The 22,534-nt window shown below is 47.4% G+C and overlaps 2 protein-coding genes and 1 non-coding gene across 11 annotated transcripts in view; all 3 read left to right on the top strand.

Annotated features, from left to right (window-relative positions):
• NLRP1 (NLR family pyrin domain containing 1) overlaps positions 1–22,534 on the top strand; it is a 117,485-nt gene that overhangs the window by 86,346 nt on the left and 8,605 nt on the right. For 5 of the 9 annotated variants that reach the window (XM_063700555.1, XM_063700554.1, XM_055367283.2 and 2 more), the window contains 4 exons: positions 1,812–2,035; positions 10,745–11,007; positions 11,518–11,649; positions 14,633–14,774. In XM_063700555.1, the coding sequence (XP_063556625.1) occupies positions 1,812–2,035; positions 10,745–11,007; positions 11,518–11,649; positions 14,633–14,774 (761 nt within the window). Of the gene's footprint in view, positions 1–1,811; positions 2,036–10,744; positions 11,008–11,517; positions 11,650–14,632; positions 14,775–17,010; positions 17,056–17,454; positions 18,217–19,747; positions 20,463–22,534 lie in introns of all 9 variants that reach the window. The other 4 variants (XM_063700550.1, XM_063700551.1, XM_063700552.1 and 1 more) reach the window with 4 other exon arrangements.
• Positions 18,250–18,311, top strand: LOC115931318 (U7 small nuclear RNA). Its single transcript, XR_004067826.1, has one exon. It is a non-coding gene; the product is annotated as a U7 small nuclear RNA (small nuclear RNA).
• LOC101128461 (zinc finger CCHC domain-containing protein 9) lies at positions 19,782–20,476 on the top strand. Its single transcript, XM_055367286.1, is given in 2 exon segments — positions 19,782–20,148; positions 20,151–20,476. Coding segments are annotated over 2 exon segments (693 nt in total).

Genomic DNA, 22,534 nt, shown 5'->3' with positions numbered 1-22,534 from the left:
TCACTTTCCCCCTCTTTGTTATTGTTACAGTATTTTAAATCCAAGACATCGGGTGATTTTACCCTTAAATATTTCATTACGCATCTCAAAAAACAAAAACCTTTTCTTCCATAACATAACTACAATGCCAATATCACATCTCACAAAGCTGGCAGTAAGTCTTTCATTTCATCTACTCCCCAATCCATATTCAAATTGCTCAATTGTCTAAAACGTGTTCTTGTAGTTGGTGTTGTGGTTTGGTTTGGTTTGGTTTGGTTTGGTTTGGTTTGGTTTGGTTTGGTTTGGTTTTGGGACAGAGTCTTGCTCTGTCACTCAGGCTGGAGTGCAATGGCACAATCTTGGCTTACCTCAACCTCCACCTCCCAGGTTCAAGCGATTCTCCAGCCTCAGCCTCTCTAGTAGCTGGGACTACAGTCACACGCCACCACGTGTGAAAAATGAAAATTGTATTTTTAGTAGAGATGGGGTTTCACCATATTGGACAGGCTGGTCTCGAACTCCTGACCTCAGACAATCCACCCTCCTCAGCCTCCCAAAGTGCTGGGATTACAGGCGTGAGCCACCGCGCCTGGCCAGTTGGTGTGTTCTTATCAGGATCCAAACAAGGTCCACTCATTTTATTTTCTTTGTTATGTTTCTTAAATCTCACTTAATCTGTATGCTCCTGTTTTATTAACAGCCACTAATGAGCTAAGGACTGTACTAGTAGCTGGGGACCCTAAGATGAATATGGCAGCCCTGCCCTCCCAGGGCTTACAGTCACACTAGTAGTAATTCTCTATAGTCATACTCATGATCTCTTATATAACATGTTACCACTCACCAAACACTACCACAGACATCATCTCAACCAGGAGACAGCGTCACTCCCAGCTCACACCTACAGAAGCTGGGGCATCCCGGGACCCACTATTAACCCACCTGAGGAGCCTTGGGAAAATCACTTCTGATCTCTATAAAAGTGTTGTTTCCAATTCTAAGGGTTTAGCATTAATATTAGCACATACGGCCAGGCATAGTGGCTCATGCCTACAATCCCAGCACTTTAAGAGACCGAGGCAGGAGGATCACTTGAGTCCAGGAGTTCAAGGCCAGCCTGGACAACATGGCAAAACCTTGTGTCTACAAAAATTACCAAAAAAATTAGCTGGGCGTGGTGACATGTACCTGTAGTCCTAGCTACTCAGGGAGCTGAGGTGGAAGAATCACCTAAGCCAGGGGTTTCGAGGCTGCAGTGAACCAAGATCGGGCCACTGCGCTCCAGCCTGGGCAACAGAGTGAGACCATATTTCCAAAGATAGATAGATAGATAGATAGGTAGGTAGATAGATAGATAGATAGATAGATAGATAGATAGATAGATGATAGATAGACAAGAGAGATAGATAATCTTAGCACATATATTATTATTAATTATTGGTAAATAGGCCCCTTACATATACGAACACTTGTTATTTCATCATTACCATCATTGCCATCATCAACATAGTAGAAACAGTTCACTGCTCCCAGGCGTGTACTAAACTGTGAGCATGCATTAAGTCACTTATTCTCGTAACTAGGAGATGGGAGCTATAATTACTCCTACTTACAGATGAGGAAACCAAAAACAGGAAGGTTAAATGACTTGCTCAGGGATCCACAGTCAAGAGCAGAAGAGCCAGGACTAAAATGCAAGTCCATCTGATTGCGAAGTCTGGGCTTGAAGCCACTGTACCATATCCGCAAGCCCCTGCATGGGGTCTGGCATCCAGCAGGTGCTCAGAGAGTTCGTGCAGTAAGTGTCTGCCTCTCCCTCTTCTTCCCAGAGTTCACTTCCCTGTAGCTGGCTCCTACCGCTGGCCCAACACGGGTCTCTGCTTTGTGGTGAGAGAAGCGGTGACCGTTGAGATTGAATTATGTGTGTGGGACCAGTTCCTGGGTGAGATCAACCCACGGCACAGCTGGATGGTGGCAGGGCCTCTGCTGGACATCAAGGCTGAGCCTGGAGCCGTGGAAGCTGTGCACCTCCCTCACTTTGTGGCTCTCCAAGGTAAACAACAGGGAAGGATAGGGAGGAAGGTGGTGGTAATTATGGGCCTGAAAGGGAGTGTAGAATGACGATCTCCTGGGAGAGGGTGTTGTGGCTTCCTTAGAGGGGCCGAGGCGGGGTTATGGAGATGGGGACTGAGATTTTCCTGCATTCCACTCTTCTCTGGACTTATCTTTTTGAAACACATCCCCCAGCCTCATAATGATATCTGCCTAAACTTACTTGAAAGTTTTTATTAAGTGTCATTTATATAGACTGTATCACTCAAGGTCCCAGCAGGAAAGAGATGATATGCTCAGTTGAGATTTTTGAAGAAGCTTTTCAAGGACAGGACCATTTACAAAGTAAGGCTAAGTGAACTAACGAAGAATGTTGAGGCAACAGGGACTAGCAACAATAGGAAGCCATCACTACTCCTACAGGCAGGGAGAAGAAACAGTGTCATCAGACGCCATCTGAGAGCTGGAGCCATGAAACAGGGGCTTCCCATAGAAGATAGTAATCATAAAGTATGATTTTATGTCACCTCCAAAGACTTCCCACAGAGTTCCAAGAAATATCAGCTAACAGTCAAAAATCTCACAAAGGGGAAACAAGGCACCAGAAGTAAGAGCCAGCAGAAACGACAGATACCAGAATCAGTCCCTTAAATCCTTCAGATGCTGAAATTATCAGAAAAAGAACATAAAATAAGTGTGTATAATATGACCAAAAAAAAAAAAGTAACCTTAAAACTATCAGCAAAAAGCAATGAACCATTAAAAATGACAAATCAAAGTTGGAGACTAAATTGACTAAAAAAAATGAAAAAACAAGGCCGGGCGCAGTGGCTCATGCCTGTGATCCCAGGACTTTGGGAGGCTGAGGAGGGCGGATCACGAGGTCAGGAGATCGCGACCATCCTGGCTAACAAGGTGAAACCCCGTCTCTACTAAAAATACAAAAATTAGCCGGGCGTGGTGGCAGGCGCCTGTAGTCCCAGCTACTCGGAAGGCTGAGGCAGGAGAATGGCGTGAACCCAGGAGGTGGAGCTTGCAGTGAGCCAAGATCGCACCACTGCACTCCAGCCTGGGCCACAGAGCGAGACTCTGTCTCAAAAAAAAAAAAAAAGAAGAAACAATCAAGTAACTTGTAGGATACCATGATAAGTCCTAATATATATCTAAATGGAATTCCAGAAAGATAAGATAGAGAGAAGGGAAAAAAATGGAATATTCAACAAGACAATTGCAAACAAATTTCTGGAAGTATTGAGACATATGAGACTTCTCAGAATGAGAATCCCCAAAACTGCAATGCAGGAAAGAGAGAGAGAAGGGAGAGAAAAAAAATCAAGATTAGTCTCATTAATGTGAAGCTACAGAATAACAAAGTATGAGGGAAAGCCTTGACAGCAGCCAGAAAGAAAGGGTTATAGGTGTGAGCCACTGTGCCCAGCCAATGTCTATCAATTTAGTGAGCAAGTTAGAAGAATCTGATGTGTCCCCATGTCAAATCATGACTCCAATAGAAGCTTCATTTAATTGCTGATAAAATGATTTGATAAACAATTTATGTTATAGCTTACATCAGTTATAAGCATTTTTATGATTTGTACAGTTTAGCTAGATATTAAATGGGTTTTTAATATTTTTTCTTTTCTTAATTTCTTTATTTCCCAGGAATAGAGGTAAATGAGAATTTATTTTTAATTTCTCATTTGTTAGTTGATATGTTGTAGTATCATCCCAGTAGTTCAATGTATTTTTAGTATCACCTCAAAATAAAGGTATTAACTTTACAGTATGCATATATTAAGGTAATCAAGGCATATATATATAAGAAAAATTATTTAGAAGCTAGTAGAAAGAGAAAAATCAAATGAGAAAAATAAAAAGCAAGGAACTGCTCAGTACCCAGAACCAGGAAAGTCTTGTTTGCTGAGGCCACAAAAGTTCAGTAAACAATTCAAGCTGCACACCAGGAGGAGAGCATGGGGCAGGGAAATAGAGTCCCGGGGGCCTCAGGATCCCTGGGGCACCTGGTTGAACAGTCAGGGTCATATGGGCATTCCCTAGGGAAGGTCCCAGACTAAAACAGAATAGAGGGATGAGGTGCAAGACAGCTCTGGAATTGTAGAGGTCCATTTAGAAAGGAAGAGATTGAGGAGAGGAAACTGATGGCTGAAACAAGAAGCTGGGACAAGTTACTTGTTCCCACCTGGCAATCTATAGAGTAATGAACACAGCCACTACCACAAGCAGCCTGCCTCTTCCACAAGTGAGACCGTGGCCAGGGGTCCCCAGGTACTCTGTCAAGAAGAGAGGGGCCTGGCTAATAGAGTCAGTGGGCTCAGCTCTGTCGTAGCTCTGCCCATGACCAGCAGCAAAAGAACTTGGCTTGCCCCAACCTGGGATGCTCAGGGCTGCACCACCACTCTCTGCTCTAACCAGGGTATTCCAGGAGAAACCTCATGCAGCTAAGGTCTGGAGCCAGAATGTACCACCAGGGCCCGAGGGGACAAAGTCTGCCTTCAGCTCCTGCTCCAGCGCCCCCTCATTCCCCACTCTCAGAGGTGGATGAGCTGGCCCTCCCCATTGTGAGGACTCCCAGGCCATGCCCTGCTCAGTCTCCTACGTGCAACAAGTGGGCCTGGGAGACGGGATTTGTCCAAGGAATTGGGTGACCCTCCGAGTGCACAGGCATCGAGCTGAAGCCTGCCAGGCTGACAGCCAAATCAGAATAGGAATGAATTCACTGTGCTTGTGGCACTGTCCTTTGTGGCACTGGAACTTGGCCAGTAAGAACTGTGAACAGTAACTGAGCATCCTGCGCCAGGAACCATGCAAGGTAGTTCCATATATATTAATATCATCTCTTTTTTCATAATGAACCGGGAAGTTAGGCACTACAGTGTTCCCTTGGTGTACCAGTGAGGAAACTGAAGCCGAGAGAGGTGAAGACCCTCTTCCAGAGTTGGGATTCTATCCCAAGTCCTGTTTATCCCAGGCTAAGAGCTACACCCCTACCCCTCCCCAGTCCTGCCCAAGCCCATGTCCCACTAGCCTTCTCTAGACCAAATTCTGAGCCTCACCTTGTGGCCAGATAGGATTTACTCCCTTTGGACTCCGTACACAAGCTTGTACAACCTGCGGCCTGTGGGCCACATGCGGCCCAGGATGGCTTTCGATGAAGCCCAACGTGAATTCGTAAACTTTCTTAAAACATTATGAGACTTTCTTGCGAATTTTTTAAAGCTCACCAGCTATCATTAGTGTTAGTATATTTTACATGTGTGGCCCAAGACAATTCTTCTTCCAATGTGACCCAGGGAAGCCAAAAGATTGGACACCCCTGCCACAGAACAAGAGGCAAAATGCACAGAGGCCGCTTTTAGCTAGCCATGACCAGCCAGGAAACCAATCCCTGGGGCCGGGCAGGGCCCCTTCCAGAAATGCTTGCTGCCTGCTGTCTGGGCTGCAGCTGTTCATTGCCCTGGAAACGATGACCTCACTGCCTGACACAGGGTCTGATTTAGGACTTGGGCACTGGTGCTTCATCACTGTCGTCGCTGAACGGGTGATGAGTCATTAACTTTCCATGGTGAGTTTTCTCCCACTATAGCTAGAGCTTGAGGCTTTCAGCCTCTCAGCTTCATCACCGTGGCAATGGGCATTCTCACCCTCCTGCAGGACCAGCTCCAGCAGTCGTAGGGCCCAGCACAAAATGAAAGCGTGGAGCTCTTCATTCAAAAATGATTAAGAATGTCAAGACCACCAAACATGAAACCAAGCACCAAGCCCTGCTGAGCTCAGGACCCTGTGTGACTGCACAGGCCACACATCCATGAAGCTGGCCTCGTCCTTCGGGTCCTTCGTTCCCCCACCCACCCATCTCCTTCAGCACACACAGACCTCTGCTCTCCACACAAGCCTCCCTCCAAGAGGAAGTGAGTTCCCTCATTTTTGTCACACTTGCTCCTCTCTGTGCTGCCTGTGGGAACAAGAACACTTCACACAGACACCTGAGTGGGGTCTCGCCCCATTCCCACCCCGTCCCCCTGCCCACCTACTCAGGAGTTCAACCAGATGAGATGGCTGGAAACCACAGTGATATCCCTCAGGCCTCAAAACTGTTGGCTTCCTGGAACCAACACTTACTGAATCGTATAACAATATAGAGTCCCAAAACTCAGATTAAGCAAAATGGATATTCAAAATACCTTAGTGGCTGGGTGCAGTGGCTCACACCTGTAATTCCAACACTTTGGGAGGCAGAAATGGGAGGATGACTTGAGCCCAGGAGTCTGAGACAAGCCTGGGCAACATAGTGAGACCCCATCTCTACAAAAAAATATTGAAGAATTAGCCAGGCATGGTGGTGCGCACCTGTAGTTCCAACTACTCAGGAGGCTGAGGTGAGAGGAGCACTTGAGCCTGGAAGGTCAAGGCTACAGTGAGTCATGATCGTGCACTGCACTCCAGCCTGGGTGACAGAGCAAGACTCTGTCTCAAAAAAAAAAAAAAAAAAATTAGTAGCTTTTTCTTCCCAGACCCCAAGAGTTACCAAGAGGACTGGGCCAAGTTGTTTGAGGAAGAAACAGAAAGAACCACCACAGCCAGGTGGATAGATTGGTCAAGCTGCATTGTATCTGTAATATGAGCAAGTGGCCCTTATTATCCCCAGGGCTTTATAGACACAAACCCAGTCAATCTGCACAGTGACACCGGGAGGGGGATGCTGTTATCAGCCCCACTTTACAGATGATGCACAGAGAGGGCAAGTAATCTGCTCAAGAGTCCCACAGTTGGTAAGAACCCTTGCTGGGAGTCAAAGCCAGGCAGTCCATATCATTTAGCTGCTCTGCTAGACAACCCTCTAGTGCCCTACCTTCATGTGATGTGGGTCCCACTGTCCCTGCTTGAGCAGGAGAGCCACTGTGCCCCTCAACAGCTCACCTGAGCCTGGAAGGTGCTGACCACACACACTCAGCAGGAAGGGCACGGCCCGGCATCAGGCCACAGGCCCAAGGGCAGCATCTAAAGGAGGGAGAGTCCCCAGGCTCCCGGACAGCAGGAGCAGCAATGTCCCAAGGCAAACACCGGGCATGCGGCTGGGAAAGGAGGAAGGAGCTGACAGGCTTCCGTTGGCGGAGCACTTGTGATGCTTTGAGCCATTGTTGTATTTGCTGTCTGTATTCCCCATTGGGCCACAAGCTCTGGAATTGCAGTGCCCATGTCTTTCCTGTTCACAGCTACATCCACAGGGGCTGGCACATTGTCCGTACTCAATAAGCTTTTGTGTAATAAGCAGATGCAAAGCCCTGGACCCCAGACCCACAGAAACATGCCTACCTCATGATAGCTTTTTCTAAATTTTTCTAGTGCAACCAGCCAAAGGCAGCGTAGGTCTTTCTGCCAGTGAGACTTCCTCCAGTCAACACTCAACCTTCTTCTCCTTCAGACCACAGTCTTCCCCATTGCTTCCCTTCTCTCTCCAATCTATCAGCACAAATATACTGTCAGGTTTGGATGAGGTGACTCTACCACAATCTATGGAAAGGGCAGTATGTGCAAGAAGGGGGGTGACCAGCTCATCTTAACACTGACAGTCCTGCACCCCCAGGAGCCCTCTCGGTCCTGGGCAAGCATGGACAGTTGGTCACCCTAGCAAGAAGGTAAGTTGGAGACACCCAGCACCTTCTGGAATTCAGCAAAAATTCAAGTGGCACCAAGCATCTGTTAGTGCTCCAGACTGTGGTCAGAGTCCTGGGATCTGGTCCTAGGACCATGGCTGGTTGTGTGGCCTTGGAAAAAGCACTTTCCTCCCAGGATTTCAGCTCCCTCAACTGACGTGTGAAGACATTCCAGTGCTTTGGAGGTCAGGATGAGACCATCCATTTAGTGCCAGTGATGGCAAAGCAAACCAGCATCGCCTCTTGGAGAAGCAACTGGGGGGTGAAGGAGGTCATACCATCTCACACGCTTTCCTCATCCCTTGGTACTGATTGATTTCAAGGCAATAACACAAGGGAAATAGAAGCTTTCTGCAGAATATGTGCATTGCAGGTGCTATTTATCATGGTGAAAAGTTGGAAGCAAACTCAACACTGAAATGAGAAACAGGCTGAATCACAGGGTGGTGCATCCACTAGCAGGGATCATATACTGTGGTAATTAAATGGTCTGACATCCTTGCAGCAAGTTAAACTATCACAGGAAACAAGAGACAAAGTGTCATGGACTACAATAAAAATAGGAAAAGGTGTTGCTGCAGAGAAAGACTGTAATGCAGGCATCCCATGCTAAGAATAGTTATACTGTGGCCAGGCGCGGTCTGGGAGGCCGAGGCAGGTGGATCACCTAAGGTCAGGAATTCAAGACCAGCCTGGCCAACATGGTGAAACCCCGTCTCTACTAAAAAGCCAGGCGCAGTGGTGCATGCCTATAGTCCCAGCTACTCGGGAGGCTGAGGCATGAGAATCACTTCAACCCAGGAGGCGGAGGCTGTGGTGAGCCAAGATCACACCACTGCACTCCAGCCTCGGTGACAGAGCTAGACTCTGTGTCAAAAAAAAAAAAAAAAAAAAAAAAAAGAATAGTTGTATTGTTTGATTGGTAAGATTCATAGGTGAACTCTTCCTCATTTTTTCAGATGATAGATACCACTGTGACTTTATTTTCATCCCAAAAACGCAGTTAAATGACAAAACTTAAGTAATGGTCTTCATGGACCCTTCTGGGATTGATATCTGACTAAGGGCTTTGTCCAGCTTGCTGGATGCCTTGTTGCCCAGAAACCACTTGCATTGCAGCAGTTACCAGGCAATGCAGGTATGGAGCTGGGACCTCTGATCCCTAGGCCAGTGTCTCTCCCATTACCAGTATTCATCCCTCAAGCTCTCTTGTAACTTCAATGTCCTTGCCTGGTGCTGGTCAGAGACTGCAATCAAAGGTACCAATTCTGGCTGATTTAAGCAGAAAAGGGATACATTGAAAGGTTATTGACTAACTCATAGACTTAGCAAAAGGTTATGCAACAAATCTAAGCGGTGGGGGGAAGATAGTGACCCAATGACTCAGAAAAACCAAGGGCAGAGCCAAGGTCACATCAGGAAAATATGGAGACAGGCGGCAGAAAATATGGAGACAGCTACTGTAGGACCCTCCTGCCCAGGAGCCACTGGGCTCTTTTTCTTTCTTTCTGGTTTTTTGTTTTTTGTTTTTTGTTTTTGAGACAGGGTCTCACTCTGTCACCCAGGCTAGAATGCAGCAGCACAATCATAGCTCATTGCAACCTTGAACTCCTGGGTTCAAGTGATCCGCCCACCTCAGCCTCCTAAGTAGCTGGAATTATGAGTGTGCACCACCACACCTGCCTCTCACTGGACTCTTCACCCAACTGCTACTGCCAGAATTCTCTCTCTCTGCATCTGTTTCACCCCTCTAGACTTGAGGTCCCAGTTAGAGACAACCACTTAGTCAAGTCTTGGTCACACACCTGTGTCCTTGCTGCCAGGGAGTAGTAGCATCCTGAGTGGGGGGCTTGGCTTGCCTCCTGCCAAGACCCACACAGTGCTGGAGGAGGAGGCTCTTCCTAAAAAGAAGAGTTTGAATAGTGAGTGGCCAAACACCTTGGTCACTCTATGTTCCTACTGCCCCTTCCTCCTCCTTGTTCTCTACCTGCCTAGTCAAACCTTCCAGCATCACTCAATGGTCTCTCATAGAGAATCCACACCAGCACAGGCAACTAAAGGTTCTATATCTTTCCCAGCTCCAGGGCCAGGGGCTAGGTTTGCATATAAGTTTGGCTCAAGGGTGATCCTTGAGCTCCACTTACGAGTTCAGCACTGCTAAGTGCTCCCACCTGGTGGCACAATTTCCCACAGCCTCCAAAGGCCCCAGGCCTAGAAATGCCCTCTTCCCCATTCTGGGTGTCTTAGCCTGTTCAGGCTGCTATAACAAAATACCATAAACTAGGTAGCTTGTAAATAACAGAAATTTGTTTCTCACAGTTCTGGAGCCTGGTAAGTCCAAGATCAAGGCGCCAGCAGATTTGGTGTGTTGGTGAGGCCCATTCCTCATACATGGAGGCTTCTAGCTGTGTCCTCACAGGGTGGAAGGGGCAAGCAAGCTCCCTTGAGTCTCTTTTGTAAGGGCACTAATCCCATTCATGAGAATTCCACCCCCATGACCTAATCACCTCCCATAAAAGCTTCACCTCTTAATACCATCACCTTGGGGGTTAGAATTTCAACATATGAATTGTAGGAGGACACAGACATTCAAGACCATAGCACTGGGCTCCCCCAAGAAGGTACCTGAGCCTAAGCCCTGGGATCCTACAGTGCCAGCAAATCCTGACTCAGTAACAACACTAAATCTAGGCCTCTTGGGCTGGATGCAGTGGCTCACGCCTGTAATCCTAGCACTTTGGGAGGCCGAGGCAGGCGGATCACCCGAGGTCAGGAGTTCAAGACCAACCTGGCCAACATAGTTAAACCCCATCTCTACTAAAAATACAAAAATTAGTTGGGCATGGTGGCAGGCGCCTGTAATCCCAGCTACTCGGGAGGCTGAGGCAGGCGAATCGCTTGAACCCAGGAGGCAGAGGTTGCAGTGAGCCGAGATTCTACCATTGCACTCCAGCCTGGGCGACGAGTGAAACTCTGTCTCAACAAAATAAATAAATAAAAATAAACCTGTGCCTCTTCAATCCATTCTTTTACAGGGGGCCATGTGGACACATCCCTGTTCCAAGTGGCCCACTTTAAAGAGGAGGGGATGCTCCTGGAGAAGCCAGCCAGGGTGGAGCTGCATCACATAGTTCTGGAAAACCCCAGCTTCTCCCCCTTGGGAGTCCTCCTGAAAATGATCCATAATGCCCTGCGCTTCATTCCCGTCACCTCTGTGGTGTTGCTTTACCACCGCCTCCATCCTGAGGAAGTCACCTTCCACCTCTACCTGATCCCAAGTGACTGCTCCATTCGGAAGGTGACACTAAGAGCCAGAAAGGCTGGGCCACGGTGGGTTGATGGTAACACAAAATGCAGCCAGAGAGCCCCCTAGAGGGTCTTCAACTGGGACCAAGGATGGGCCTCTTGTACAGGAGAACCTTGAAGTGGGCAAACAATTCGTCCCTTCTCAGTCTTGGACTGGTCTCCTGCCTCTCCAAGGTATCCCCCTGCTAGGTTCATTGATCAATCACTGATCTTTGGACAGTTTCTTGCGGCCCCTCTCCAGGAATCAAAGGATTGGAGGCCTCCATGCCTAAAACTGTAGCCTTTCCTCATTCTAACTTCCCTAACAATAACCCTATTCCTGTCCTGAAGACATCAAAGACCAAGTGTGGGCTGTCTGTGTAGCAGTGCATGGGGGGAGGGAGGCAGGGGTGATATAGCCCCACTCTGTCCACACAAACACACAGATGCACCATCCCCCCTATTCAAACCACATTCCACGGGGCAGAAGCCTCCCTTAATCATTGTTCCCTATGTTCTGTAGGCCATAGATGATCTAGAAATGAAATTCCAGTTTGTGCGAATCCACAAGCCACCCCCGCTGACCCCACTTTATATGGGCTGTCGTTACACTGTGTCTGGGTCTGGTTCAGGGATGCTGGAAATACTCCCCAAGGTGAGCAGCCCAGTGTCTGCCTCTTCACTGCGAACAGAAGTCCTACCTGGGAATGAATGCCTGTGGGGCAGGTCTCAGGGCTTTCTCAGGGACAGGATAAATCGAGGTTGAACAGAAAGTGAGTGGGATTTAGAGAAAGTGGGAATGCTTCCAAGACTGGGAGAAACAAAGTTCGGAGGAGGGAGGATCACATGCAGGATGAGAAGGATGATGGGGTTTGACTTGGGGGCACTGGGAAGTGTTTGGGCTATAGGTCATCAATGTCCTTCAGTCCAGACCACCAGGAACAAACCTGTAGTTGAACATACTGGGTTTATTAATCATTGCAGTGGCAGAACACATATTATGGGGAACCATGGGGTGTCTCAGTAAAGGGTGTTAGAAAGAATCTTGCTATAGGATTTGGGCCTTGGTTGCATACATCTGAGGAAGATCTAAGGAAACGAAGATTTTCTTTAGATTGGGTGTTTGTTCAGGCCACACGGAGATTTGTGGAAGAACATTTCAGGCAGAAGGAATGTGTGCAGAGGCATAGAGGTGGGAGCAAGCTGGACGCCTCCAGATGACAAAAAAGAGGTCAGTATAGCAAAAGATGAGTCAGATTAGAGGCAGGGTCTTACCAGGCCTCATCTGCCCTGTTGGCCCTGGTATGCACTTTGCACTTTGTTCTAAGTGCAATGGCAAGCTTTTGAGGGTCATAAACATGCTAATACAAGACCTGATTTACAGCCAGGCACGGTGGCTCACGCCTGTAATCCCAGCACTTTGGGTACCGAGGCGAGCAGATCACTTGAGGTCAGGAGTTCGAGACCAGCCTGGCCAACATGGTGAAACCCTGTCTCTACTAAAAATACAAAAATTAGCTGGGTGTGGTGGTGTATGACTGTAATGCCAGCTACTCAGGGGGCTGAGGCAGGAGAATCACTTGAACCCGGGAGGCAGAGGTTGCAGTGAGCCAAGAGTGCACCACTGCACTCCAGCCTAGGTGACAGAGCAAGACTCTGTCTCAAAAAAAAAAAAAAGACCTGATTTACTTTCATAAAGATGCCTCTGGCTGCTGGGTGAGAACGAATGATAAGCAGGCAAGAGTGAAAGCAGAGAGACAAGTCAAAAGGCCATTATGGGCCAGGCGCGGTGGGTCACGCCTATAATCCCAGCACTTTGGGAGGCCAAGGCGGGTGGATCACCTGAGATCAGGAGTTTGAGACCATCCTGACCAACATAGTGAAAACCTGTCTCTACTAAAAATACAAAAAATTAGTGGGGCATGGTGAGAGGCACCTGTAATGCCAGCTACTCGGGAGGCTGAGGCAGGAGAATTGCTTGAACCCGGGAGGCAGAGGTTGCAGTAAGCCAAGATCACCCCCCTGCACTCCAGTGTGGGCTGCAAGAGCAAAACTCTGTCTAAAAAAAAAAAAAAAAAAAAAGGCCAGGTGTGGCGGCTCACTCCTGTAATCCCAGCATTATGGGAGTTCAAGTTTCAAGGCAGGCAGATCACCTAAGATCAGGAGTTCCAGACCAGCCTGGCCAAGATGGCAAAACCCAGTCTCTACTAGAAATACAAAAATTAGCCAGGAGGGCCGGGCGTGGTGGCTCAAGCCTGTAATCCCAGCACTTTGGGAGGCTAAGGCGGGCGGATCACAAGGTCAGGAGATCGAGACCATCCTGGCTAACACAGTGAAACCCCATCTCTACCAAAAATACAAAAATTTAGCCGAGCGTGGTGGTGGGTGCCTGTAGTCCCAGCTACTCGGGAGGCTGAGGTAGGAGAATGGCGTGAACCTGGGAGGCGGAGGTTGCAGTGAGCCAAGATTGTGCCACTGCACTCCAGCCTGGGCGACAGAGCGAGACTCCGTCTCAAAAAAAAAAAAAAAATAGCCGGGAGTGGTGGTGGGCACCTGTAAACCCTGATACTCGGGAGGCTGAGGCAGGAGAATTGCTTGAACCTGGGAGGTAGAGTTTGCAGTGAGCCGAGATCGTGCCACTGCACTCCAACCTGGTCAACAGAGCAAGACCCTGTCTCAAAAAAAAAAAAAAATGCTGTTGTGGTTGGGTACAGTGACTTACGCCTGTAATTCCATCACTTTGGGAGGCCATAGCGGGAGAATCACTTGAGGCCAGTAGCTCAAGACCAACCTGGGCCACGTAGGGAGACCTCATCTCTATGAAAAATGAAAAAATAAGTATGGTGACGCACGACTGTAGTCCCAGCTACTCAGGAGGCTGAGGCACTTGAGCCCAGGAGTTCAAGTCCAGTCTGGGCAACATAGAAAAACCCCATCTCTCTTAAAAAAAAAGAAAAAAAGAAACAAAAAAGAAAAAGAAAAAAACAAAAGGCTGTTGCAATACTGCAAGCTACAGTTGAAGGTCACTTGACTAGGAAGGTAGCGAGGGAGATGGAGAAAAGTATATGAATTCAGGGTTGATTTTGAAGGCAGAGCCTACAGGACCTGCTGGATTGCCTGCATAGGGAAGGACTTAAGCATGATTCCGAGTTGGGAGCCTGCATGCTCAGTGGATGGTCCTATCCTTTACTGAGTTTGGGGAAACTGGAAAGGGAGCATGTTTGGAAGACAGTGGGGAATCAAGAGTTCTGTCTTAGCTGGGATTTAGGAAAGGGGATGGATATAAATTTTTGTCAATCGACGGTGGAGTTTAGGGTCCATTGGGAAGACAGGCTTTGGGCTGGAGAAATGAGGGTTTGGATTCAAGATTGGGGAGGTGAAGGAAGAAGGATCTGGCTTAGGATTATGAGCACTACGTTTAAGGACAAGCCCTGACTTACCCGTGAGGTACTCAGTTGTGTCCTCATCCTTCTGTGGAAAATTGGGAAAAGAGCAGTGTCTGAAGGTGATGGTCGATTTCAGTACAGGGATCATCAGAGTGTCCTTATGGAGCCAAGCAGGGCCAAGAAGGTGTCAGGTGGGGAAAGACCTTCCATGCAAGATGAACAGGGTGGCAACTTAACTCTTTGCCTCTTCAGGAACTGGAGCTCTGCTATCGAAGCCCTGGAGAAGACCAGCTGTTCTCGGAGTTCTACGTTGGCCACTTGGGATCAGGGATCAGGCTGCAAGTGAAAGACAAGAGAGATGAGACTCTGGTGTGGGAGGCCTTGGTGAAACCAGGTAAATCCAGGATAATTCCAGAGAGCTCAGAGGTGGGAGGAGAAAGAAAATCAGTGAGGGAGCTGGTCACAGTGGCTCACGCCTGTAATCCCAGAACTTTGGGAGGCCGAGGCAGGCAGATCACAAGGCCAAGAGTTCAAGACCAGCCTGGCCAATATGGTGAAACCCCATCTCTATCAAAAGTACAAAAATTAGCCAGGCGTGGTAGCGCGTGCCTGTAGTCCCAGCTACTCAGGAGGCTGAGGCAGAAGAATCGCTTGAACCCAGGAGGCGGAGGTTGCAGTGAGCTGAGATCGCACCACTGCACTCCAGCCTGGACAAAAGAGCAAGACTGCAATCCAAAAAAAAAAGAAAAAGAAAGTCAATGGAAGAAAGTCTGTGTATGTGTGTGGGGGGCAGGGGGTGCAGAGTGCACTATCACAGTTTATTGATGAGAAGAAATAGCCCACAGGAGGTAGGAGGTAGGTGGCTTTCTCAAGTTACATAACAGTTGTTATGACTAGAATTTAAACTTGACTCAGTCTGACCCTCTAAAATTTATGTTCTCTCCCATGCACAATGGTGTCTTCACAGTGCCCTTGAATTAACAGATGTCGACATACACAAAGCTTTTAGCTAAGTTTCTCATGATAGTTTGGGTGTGAGGTGGAAGAATAAGACCTAGATAGTCATATGGTCGTATGGGTTAAACCGATTTGGCAATTTCAGATACTCTCCCCTGTATCGCTCAGTATTTTTGAGGTAGATAAGAGGAAATCAAATAATAAATTTTCTGGGATAGAGAAAATTTATGGACTCTTAGTCTAGTACCAACAATCTAAGAACCCAAACCCTCCAAACAGTCCTTCTAGGACAACCATCCCTAGTCAGCTCTCAAAAAATGGTGAATCTACCTCTGAGCTGCAACAAGCTGGCTTCACAGTGTAGTGGAAAGAGGATGGGCTTTACTGAATCCTGGCTTGGGTGCAACCACAGATGGAGAACTAACCAGCCCCAGCTTCAGACCTGGATTCAAATCCCACTCTGGCACTTACTTGCTGAGTGATCTTGGGAAAATTACTTAATTCATTTGAGTCCCTCGTCTGTAAAAAGAGGATCATAATGACTAATTTGTAGGAATGCTGGAAAGATTAAACAAAGCGATGTCTATACATGCCTCATGCAGTAATCCTTAACAAGTCGTAGCAATATTATCTTTTTCCTCATGTTAAGCCAATCTCTGCCTCTTATCAGTCTTAATTCTGTCCCTTGGAACTCATAGAAAAAGTCTATCTCCTTCCCCTTAAATCTAAAAAGCCATTTAGATTCTCGAAGACTGTGGTCATAGCATTCCTGATGACTCTTGTTATGCAAGTTAGACATCTCAGCTCCTTCCATCATTCCTCTTCTATTTTGGTTTATAAATTCTTTGCCATCCAGTCACCTCCCTCAGTAGATGCTCCAGTGTGGGAATGAGTCAGAATTGACCCCTGGACTGTCCAGTCAGCAGAGAGCATGTAAACACCCTCCTTTCTCCACCCACATGGACCTGGCGCTCCTGGTACCACAACCTGAACTCCCTCCCCTGTGCCCACCTCCCTGAACTGTGAGATCACACTGAACTTGGAGCCTGCTCAGACTCTCAGGCCTTGTACATGAGCTGCTGTGAACTTCCCCTTTCTCTCCTTTGCAAAGCAATTTTTAAGTCCCTTCATTTTTGTTGTTGTCTGTTTTTTCTGTTAAAATTAATTTGTTATTCCCATGTCCTAAGATTGCTTGATCTTGATTCTAGATTCTGACATCCAAATCCAGAACATACACCTTTGGTTGGTGCCAGTCTAGAAGGCTAAACAAGAACAAGGAAGTAGATTTCTGCTCAGAACAAGGAGGTGCTAAATAGTTCAAGCTATCTAGCAAGGGGTTTGGTTAGTTCACCAGGGATACAATTCAGGCCAACACGGGATTAAAACCAAGTCTGGGATGTTATAGGAGAAATTGCTATCGCTCATTTGGATGTCTTCTATTACTGTATGATCACAGCTTCTGGGCCTCAGTTTCCCCATATGCATAAGGAAGGGATTCACCTAAATAACCTCTAAGGACCCTTCCAGCTCTTACTCCAGATTCTACCAGAATTTGTCTGTGGTTTTTTTCTAAATCAAAGAATCTCAGAAGTGAGTGGGAGCTTGGAGGTGTACCGTGTGTGTTAATAACTTAGCACTGTTTCAGATGCATCTTCATCTCTGTTTTCCTCCAGGAGATCTCATGCCTGCAACTACTCTGGTCCCTCCAGCCCGCATAGGTCAGTAACAGCTCTCAGAGACCACAGGAGGTGGTGGCAGTTCTGGGGTACTATCTGGTTCTGGGGGGAAGGGAAGAGAGAAAGGAAGGGACTCATCACTGAAACCTCACAAAGGGTCAGGCCCTGGAGAGCGGTGCATGGTCGCTCCCCATACCCCCTTGTCCTATCCACAGAGACCCTAGAATTCTTTATCTGACAGCCTCCAATGCGCCCAGCAGGAACCCCACTCCCGATCCCCACTCTGGCAGAATGCCAAGCTAGATGCTGCCATGAGGGAGGACACAGGTGCATTTCTGGAGGCAGAAGGAAGCGAGGGATGCAGAGATGAGAGAGGAAAGCACTGAAGGTGGGGATTGGAGGTGGAGGCTGTGGTTGGAGCCCTTCTTTGTTTGTTGCCAGCCGTACCTTCACCTCTGGATGCCCCGCGGTTGCTGCACTTTGTGGACCAGTATCGAGAGCAGCTGATAGCCCGAGTGACATCGGTGGAGGTTGTCTTGGACAAACTGCATGGACAGGTGCTGAGCCAGGAGCAGTACGAGAGGGTGCTGGCTGAGAACACCAGGCCCAGCCAGATGCGGAAGCTGTTCAGCTTGAGCCAGTCCTGGGACCGGAAGTGCAAAGATCGACTCTACCAAGCCCTGAAAGAGACCCATCCTCACCTCATTATGGAACTCTGGGAGAAGGGCAGCAAAAAGGGACTCCTGCCACTCAGCAGCTGAAGTATGAACACCAGCCCTTGAGTCCTGGCTTTGGCTGACCCTTCTTTGGGTCTCAGTTTCTTTCTCTGCAAACAAGTTGCCATCTGGTTTGCCTTCCAGCACTAAAGTAATGGAACTTTGATGATGCCTTTGCTGGGCATTATGTGTCCATGCCAGGGATGCCACAGGGGGCCCCAGTCCAGGTGGCCTAACAGCATCTCAGGGAATGTCCATCTGGAGCTGGCAAGACCCCTGCAGACCTCATAGAGCCTCATCTGGTGGCCACAGCAGCCAAGCCTAGAGCCCTCCGGATCCCATCCAGGCGCAAAGAGGAATAGGAGGGACATGGAACCATTTGCCTCTGGCTGTGTCACAGGGTGAGCCCCAAAATTGGGGTTCAGCGTGGGAGGCCACGTGGATTCTTGGCTTTGTACAGGAAGATCTACAAGAGCAAGCCAACAGAGTAAGTGGAAGGAAGTTTATTCAGAAAATAAAGGAGTATCACAGCTCTTTTAGAATTTGTCTAGCAGGCTTTCCAGTTTTTACCAGAAAACCCCTATAAATTAAAATTTTTTTACTTATATTTTTAAATTTAAGAATTAAAAAATATATAAAAAAGAATGAAAATAAAGGAATAAGAAGTTGCCTACTCCATAGGCACAGCAGTCCCGACTGGCTGCTGGTTGGCTATTTTTATGGTTATTTCTTGATCGTGTGCTAAACAAGGAGTGGATTATTCATGAGTTTTCCAGAGAAAGGGGTGGGAATTCCTGGAACTGAAGGTTCTTCCCCCTTTCAGACTACTTAGGGAAACTTCCAGATGCTGCCATGGCCTTCGTAAACTGTCATGGCGCTGGTGGGAATGTCTTTTAGTATGCTAATGTATTAAAATTAGCATATAATGAGCAGCAAGGACAACCAGAGGTCCCTTTCATCACCATCTTGGTTTGACGGGTTTTGGCTTCTTTACCACATCCTGTTTTATACGAGGAGTCTTTGTGAAACCAGTCCTGCCAACCTCCTATCTTATCCCCACCTCAGACATTACATACTCGTCCTTAATCTTAAGAGGTTGTAGAAGGACAGAGATCTATCTTCTGTCACTGCTTCGTGCTGAACAGGGGCCATCATCCCTACCTGCTCTGGAGGCATAGAAATCTTTTCGTACCTGATCGAATGACTTATAGGGACTCCATCTTTTCTGCAGTGGCACAGGCTGGAACATCGGACTAATTATTTTTCTCTGAAACTGTTGTAGCCTGGAAGATATAAACTTGAACCGTCCGAACACCTGATGAATATAACAAATATTTTTAAAATCAAATAGCACCTAGTGATAATTCATAAAATACTTAAGCCCAGTTTTAAAGAAGAGATCAAAGCCAAGCATGGTGGCTCATGCATGTAATCTTAACACTTTGGGAGGCCAAGGCAGGAGGATCACTTGAGCTCAGGCTTTTGAGACTAGCCCGGGCAACATAGTGAGAATTTGTCTCTTTAAAAACATAAGAAAGAAAAAAATAAGAGATCAGATGCCATTTGGAATCTAAGTGAATAGGCTGGAAAACTAGTCTTCTGTTGTCTGAAATACAAAGCCAAACAGATTTTTAATAAGAGATATTTTTATGAGAACAGAAGAAAAAAAGGTTAATGCTGGACACAGTCTATCCAGGTATTAGACTCAAAAGCATCTATAGTTATAAAGCAGGAAAATGGTGGCAATCTGACACGCCTGTATCACAAGGTATAAGCTTTAGCTTGCAGGGCCTCAGGAGAAAGGTAGTAGTAATTTTATTGTATGCAGATCTCTAAGGTGGGGGTGACACAGGAGGTCGGCAGGACTGGCTTCACAAGATGCAGGTCACGAAGACTCCACTGATAAAGCAAGATGCGGTAAAGAAGCTGGCCAAAGCCCACCAAAGCCAAGATGGCAATGAAAGGGACTCCTGGTTGTCCTCACTGCTCATTATATGCTAATTTTCACCCTCCTGTAGGACCAGCTCCAGCAGTTGTGGGACCCAGTGCAAAATGAAAACACAGAGCCCCTCGTTCAAAAATGATGAAGAACGTCAAGACGGTGACAACAGAACATTAAATCAAGCGCCAGGCCCTGCTGAGCTCAGGGCTCTGTGTGACTGCACAGGTCACACACCCATGAGACTGGCCTTGTCTTTCGGGTCCTTCGTGTGCCACCCACCCATCTCCTTTAGCACATACAGACCTCCACTCTCCACACAACCCCTCCTCCAAGAGGACAGCCAACAGGAAGTAAGAAGATTTAAAAGACAAGGGGCAGAGAAAAATGCAGTGGTGTGTTTCCATTGTAGAAAACCTGGTCGTGGAATTGCGGATTGCCCTGCCGCCCTTGAAAATCAAGATATGGGCACTAGAAGATGTTACACGAAATAACCAAGTGTAAGGCTAAAGTAGACCCGCCTCTTGGCGAATGTCCTTTTGCAAAATGTTTTGTTTGTGGAGAAATGGGGCACCTGTCTAGATCTTGTCCTGATAATCCCAAAGGACTCTATGCTGATGGTGGTGGTTGCCAACTTTGTGGCTCGGTGGAACATTTAAAGAAAGATTGCCCTGAAAGTGAGAATTCAGATCGAATGGTCACAGTTGGTCTGTGGGCAAAGGGAATAAGTGCAGCCTATGAAGAAATTTTGGATGCACCAAAACCACAAAAACCCAAAACAAAAATATCTAAAGGTGTTAATTTTTGATAACAACTAGTACTATCATTAGTTACCACCTCATTGTTACTTTCTAAACCAGGCCCACTTCACAAGTTACCGTTGGGCTCCCTTGTAGCCAGGACTATACTGTAGATATCAGTATGATCTGGGTGTGGTCAAAAACAATTTTCAACAGAGAGAAGAAAGAAAGAAGAAAGAGAAAGAAAAAGGAAGGAAGAGAAAGAGAAAGACGAAGGAATGAAGAAAAAGAGGAAGGAAGGAAGGAAAGAGAAAGAAAGAAGAAAGAAAAAGAAAAGAGAGAAAGGGAGGGAGGGAGGGAAAGAAGGAAGGACCGACGCGAGGAGGGGCTCCGCCAACCCGCTAAGCCCCGCAACCCCCGCATGCCCCGCCCCCTTCTGCAGACCTCCCCCTCCCTCATCCCAGCAAGTCCTCACCTTAGTTGCCGGAAGCCTAGGAAATGTATTCCTAAATCCGGAGTCGTCTCCATGGCAGCGAGCCCCGAAGTGGAGCCAGTCTTGGAGGAGGAGAAAGGCCAGACACAAACAAGTGTGTGGGGGTGGGGGAGACACACATGCATGTCCGCTTTGGATCCAGATTCTTTTTTTTTTTTTTTTTTTTTTTAGACGGAGGCTCGCTCTGTCGCCCAGGCTGGGGTACAGTGGCGCAATCTCAGCTCACTGCACTCACTGCAACCTCCGCCTCCCGGGTTCAAACGATTCTCCTGCCTCAGCCTCCCGAGTAGCTGGGATTACAGGCGCCCACCACCACACCCGGCTAAATTTTTGTATTTTTAGTAGAGACGGAGTTTCACCATGTTGGCCAGGCTGGTCTCGAACTCCTGGCATCAAGTGAACTGCCCGCCTCGGCCTCCTAAAGTGCTGGGATTACAAGTGTGAGCCACCGTGCCCGGCCTGGATCCGGATTCTAATAGCAACAGCTAGAATTCTCAGGGACAGGCAGTGAGCTGGGAATCAAATTCTTGGCTCTACCACCCATTAGATGTGTGATCTTGAAACAGGTTTTCAGATGTGTAAGAAGGGAATAGCAAAGCTTGGGTCAAACGGTTGTTTGATTAGGTGAGCTCATGAGTGGGAAGTTGTTCTGGGCGAGCTGGTACACAACACTAGGCAGACAGTAAATCTTAGCTTCTTTGAGCCTGAGGCTGTTGTAGGTGCCAGTGATAACAGAGGCCAGAGTATCTATTCTCAAGCAATTTACATTCTAGTGGCAAGGAGATACGAAATATGCACCCATGTCTGTAATCCCAGCACTTTGAGAGGCGAAGGCCTGTAGATCTATTGAGACCAGGAGTTTGAGACCAGGAGTTCAAGACCAGCCTGGGCAACATAGCAAGACCCCATCTCTGAAAAAAAAAAAAATTTTTTTTTCATTTTTTTGGCCAGATGCAGTGGCTCACGCCTGTAATCCCAGCACTTTGGGATGTCAAGGCGGACGGATCACCTGAGGTTAAGAGTTTAAGAGTTCAAGACCAGCCTGGCCAACATGGTGAAACTCCATCTCTACAAAAATACAAAAATTAGCTGGGCATGATGGCAGGTGCCTGTAATCCCAGCTACTCGGAAGGCTGAGGCAGCAGAATTGCTTGTACGTGGGAGGCACAGGTTGCAGTGAGCCGAGATCACACCATTGCCCTCCAGCCTGGGCAACAGAGCGAGCCTCTATCTCAAAAAAAAAAAAAAAAAAAAAAAAAACCAGTTTTTTTAATTAGCCGGGCATCGTGGTACATGCCTGTATTCCCAGATACTCTGGAGGCTGAGGCAGGAGGGTCCCTTGAGCCTAGGCTCCAGTGAGCCATAATCATGCCACTGCACTCCAACCCTGGAGACAGAGCAAGATCCTCTCTCTAAATAAAAATAATTGGCTGGGTGCTTACCTATAATCCTAGCACTTTGGGAGGCTGAGGCCAATGAATTGCTTGAGTCCAGGAGTTTGAGACCAGCCTGGGCAACATAGTGAGACACTGTCTCTATTTAAAAAAAAAAAAAAAGGAGAAGAAGAAGAATAGAGGAAAGATCTTTTTGAATAGAGATAAATGGCAACTTCCTCAGACTGGACGTGACGGTT

This window comes from Gorilla gorilla, chromosome 19 (assembly GCF_029281585.2).
Source record: "Gorilla gorilla gorilla isolate KB3781 chromosome 19, NHGRI_mGorGor1-v2.1_pri, whole genome shotgun sequence".
NCBI lineage: Eukaryota > Metazoa > Chordata > Mammalia > Primates > Hominidae > Gorilla > Gorilla gorilla.
The sequence above is the reverse complement of the archived record's forward strand: the minus strand, read 5'-3'. Positions and strand labels throughout refer to the sequence as shown.